Source organism: Anneissia japonica, unplaced genomic scaffold (assembly GCF_011630105.1).
Source record: "Anneissia japonica isolate Jap-2015-1 unplaced genomic scaffold, ASM1163010v1 scaffold288033_len957474_cov176, whole genome shotgun sequence".
NCBI classification, from domain to species: Eukaryota; Metazoa; Echinodermata; class Crinoidea; order Comatulida; family Comatulidae; genus Anneissia; species Anneissia japonica.
This window is the reverse complement of record NW_022715491.1, coordinates 814,029-818,538: the sequence shown is the minus strand read 5'-3', so window position 1 is coordinate 818,538 and position 4,510 is coordinate 814,029. Positions and strand designations below refer to the sequence as shown.

General features: G+C 37.8%; 1 protein-coding gene across 2 annotated transcripts in view; it reads right to left on the bottom strand.

Annotated features, from left to right (window-relative positions):
• Window positions 1-218: 218 nt before the first annotated feature.
• Window positions 219-4,510, bottom strand: part of LOC117109267 (thyrotropin-releasing hormone receptor-like) — a 6,702-nt gene continuing 2,410 nt past the window's right edge. For both annotated transcript variants that reach the window (XM_033251540.1, XM_033251539.1), the window contains exon 2: window positions 219-3,247. In XM_033251540.1, coding sequence (XP_033107431.1) covers window positions 2,087-3,196 — 1,110 coding nt within the window. In that variant the 5' untranslated portion in view covers window positions 3,197-3,247 and the 3' untranslated portion in view covers window positions 219-2,086. The remainder of the gene's footprint in view (window positions 3,248-4,510) is intronic.

Genomic DNA, 4,510 nt, shown 5'->3' with positions numbered 1-4,510 from the left:
GTTTTGATCAGGAAATGACTAACAACTGATAAAATGTATTCATGGGCCTTGATAATACTGATTTGTATTTATGATATTCATGAGACTTTATGTGCATTGTTGGAGCTATACAAACGACAGTATTTGATTGATTGATTGATTGATTGATAAGCCTACAGTAAACTGCAATATAACGGATTTTTAATAAAATTTCATAGGAGAAACAAAAAGACGTTTAGTTTCGCTTGTACACTTGTATACTTACAGTTGATGGATTTAATGAATAGGCCTAAGCAATATACTAAAACACATGGCAATATAACACTTAACTTAGTACAGTACTAAATTATAGGCAGAATATACAATGTAGGCCTATAGCTTTATACGGCACCGTAACTGTGGAATACCAAATAACATAGTGCTGACGTAGACACTACAAAAAGAATGGGCTCGTTCCTGTAATCTGTGTTTTATTGCTTAAATTAAAACGTGACAATCGACGAATTACGATTATTTATTTCTAAAGAACACTTGTAAAAAATATATGAGACAGCCGCTTAGCCTGTGCGATCGGCATGATGTATAATCTTAGACTTCAATGTGTTTGTGATCCAGATCCTTAATTTGCTTACGCGAGCTTTGCCTAATCGACGGGCCTGCTAGAATTGATATGTCGCTTCATTATCGATAATACTTAGAATAGGTAAGTATGCATTCGTATACAAACATAGGCCTATTATGCGCGAGCGTAATGGTTAAGTAGCATGGGCTTGTACAATCACATTAACTAGACAGTACTGCAGTACCCGCTGGTACTTGGGGACCGGATTCAACACTAACTAATAATCGCAAGCTCGGTCGTGTAGTGGTTATGATACCAAGCTAGATATATGTAGGTCGTGGGTTCGAATCCCAACCAAATCACTTGAGGGAATTTTATCTTAAATGTTTGGAAAGGTACTGAGTATTCAGTACGATAACGTCAGGCAGGGCAAAACATCTCTCCTAAGCAAATTATTGTGATCACTAATCAAACCTATCGAACGAATACTATTTTTCAACGATATTTTACAATCAGTGTATCTTGGCGACGCCCTGATTGACACAGTCTAAGCCAATGGTTATGAGTAGACTGCATATCATCCATGTGCAGGTTAAAGCATAGAGAAAGCTATGGTTAAAGAAAGGTCTATCTTCTGAATAAGCCAGGCACTCACTGCGCGTGCGTGCAACGGATCGTTTTTAATGGCAACCCGTCCAGACTGCCACCGACGATGCATCGCTTCGTCTAGCGCTCACATAAAGTGGAGTTGGATTCGTCTTACGAAGACGGTCGTACGACGCAGTGAGTGCTGCTTCAGGAATTGCCTCTTTATTTACTGCCCGTCGGTTCGTGACAAAGAATAGGCCAAATTGTTCTGCTCCTCTCGGCATCTGCAAGGGTCCTCATGAGCCCATCTCCAACACAACTGCATAATATACTCATCTATTTTAATGAGCCAATGTCATTTCTTTTTTTGCTTTCGCTTTATAATGTATTAAATGTAATCAACAGTGTAATATTTCTATTCTAAGATAAATTGATGAGTAATAGTCATCTCTGTCTCACCTCGAGACATGGCCGTATGTGTATCTGTGTATACGGAAACGCAATGTTCTAAAAAACGCTCCAAAAAAAGACACACTAATTGAAATATATATATATATATATATATATATATATATATTTAAACTAGTATGATAATTAACCTACACATAGCAAGCTATTAAAATGCAATGACGAATACCAAGAAGGCCTAAAGACAATACTATTATATTCCAGAACATGGACAACATTTCCTGCTTCTCAGATCATTCTACTTAATTCGTAGAAGCTGTCGGTTAGTGACTAAAACGTTTACTTCATAACGATTATATTAGTATAAATAATTTTACTTTACTTGACGTCATTTTTTATTTGAAATAAACTATTGAATTTTTATTGCATTGTCTCTCTGTGACTTTTAATCAGGTATAGAATCCCCGTAAAAGTAATGGAAGGTTCCATAAAGAGAGCCCTCTATGTTTACTAAAAAAGTTTTCTTTCAGATGCAAATTACGATCTAGCTTAGCATGATGTTTCCTGTGTTGTTTGAAGTGTTCGTTTGCTTCGCATGCTGCTACCGTGAGTTTGCTGTGTTATTGATGAGTTTGCAATAGCTACGTCATCTTGGTTCTTTTTGCCGCAGAAAACTGTCTTGAAAGCCTCCCGATACCGAGGACTGGTACATATGTAAATGATCGGGTTTATAATAGCGTTTATGTATAACAGGGCACGCACTACAAACACCAATCGTTTGCGTTGATTAGGATTTAAGATCGGGTGATTGTTTATATCAGATATGCCATAAAATATAGATGAAAATTCAATTGGAGCTAAGCAGAAAAAAAACGCACAGCCATTGATAATAACTGTTCTAGTTATCTGATTTCTTAATTGCACATTCTTGTCCCTTTTCAGACATGCGTAATCGTCGCGCTTCAATTGCAATCGTTCTCCAAGTGCGCACACGATTTTGAAATACATCAGCGTGTTGGCGAGAAACACAATAATAAACAAGAAGCCTTGTAGAAAACTTCCATAGACAGACATCCACAGTTTAACGTAATTACATTGCATTATGTGCGTCGGAAAGTGCTCATATCCATCTGGCCACAAGATACAAACTTCGAATTTTTCCAACAATGAACCCAATAATGTACTTGATAAGATACCTGCAACTATCCACGCCAATATAATTTTTATTACGGACTTCTTCTTTGTGTCATGTCGTTCGTGCGGTGTACATACTGCATAATAGCGTTCCGTAGTCACAAGCGTTATAAAGAACAAAGATGCAAAATACGACGTACTAATTGCCATCTCTACCACAGCACAACCAGTCGAACCAAATACACTCTTGTCAATAACAATGGGTGAGGCAATCAGGTAAATAATTTTTTCACTGACTGCAAAAACAAGAAACATTATATCAGCAACGGCCAGATTCACTAAGTATCCATTCGTCGCCGTCTGCATGTTTGGTACTTTCATCATGACGATCAAAAATGCACCGTTTCCCGCCAAACCGACCAGCAAGAATAGCGGCAAGATGACAATGGTGTTGAATTTATCGCCTGTAGAGTACACTAACGCTTCAGCTTCGTAAACGGTAACATTAATACACTCTTCCACCATGTCGATTGTTTTGCTAATTCTATACGGTGGAGAATTAAGTGTCCAAGAACTCTGTAGGGAGAAACAATTACACAGAAAACATTAGTACCTGGATTTAGCTAAGGTATGAATAGGTCTAAATTTAAATATTATACAACACCTGTAGGCCTATATATTCTATTCATTTGATTCGTTGAAAACACGTCACGAGAGATTAATTTGAAATGAATATGCCACGGTTATTTCAATACTAGTCAGCGATCGTTAAATAGTACATGTTCATCTCCAAGGCGACAAAAATCTCAAATGCAACGACAGCGAGAAAAATTAGATAGCCAGCCTCTAGGAAACCCGCGCGTCAACAAGGATTTGGTCATTCAGTAAGCCCTCGCTTCGCCGATAAAATGGCAGGTTCATTTGGTAATGCATTGGCCATTTGTACTTTTGAGGAAAGAAGGTTTGGAGGAATGACTGAATAAAAGTTATGTCGAATCAACAAAAAAGGGAATAAAATATGCAGTTAACCGTATGGAGTACAGTATTTCTCCAGCTTCAGCGGTGAGGATTTGAGTCTGTTATTAACCGAACCTGAGCTTGATCGATTCCTAGGCCTGCCTTAGGCCTAGCTTAGGCCGGTTTTATGCAGGCCTTTGAAAGAAAGATGAGTCCTTGTATTTGAAGAAGAGCATGCAGCCAGGTGTTGTATAAAACAAATTATAAATGTTTCTTATTCGTACAAAGGGGTAGAATATTTCATGAGGCGAAAGATTGGATGTTCTATTCAAATCGGCTACGCTTCGTTGATTGAATAAAACATCCAATCTTTCGCCTCATGAAATATTCTACCCCATTATTTACAGTCATAAACATTCAATATTTGTATACCATCAAAGACATTATTTCAAGTGCGATTAATTTATCTGTTCACTAGGAAAAATTTATGTTCATTCACGACCATATTCTAACAATTTCGTTACATCATCACCTAGTAAAATCGGTTATTGAACTTTTCTAAGTTAAAAGACCTTTCCAGAGTGTCAATCAAACTTAACAACTGACCAATCAGAACAGCGCCAGGGATACGCACAAGTCTCAGAAACACACGTGTCCACATAAACGCACGTGCTTGCATATGTTTTAACATGTGGTTTTGTAAAATACTTAGCAACAATATCCAAGGGGCGAGGCTTAGCAGAAATGTCCATTGTGCCTTCTGAGGAACTTATTCCCTGTCCTGGAGCTGAATTTACCCTGTACTTATGAACTTAAACTCAAAGCGACTGAGTTTACGGGCCTGAAATCTTCCTGTCAACCAACCGCCGTAATAATTTCATG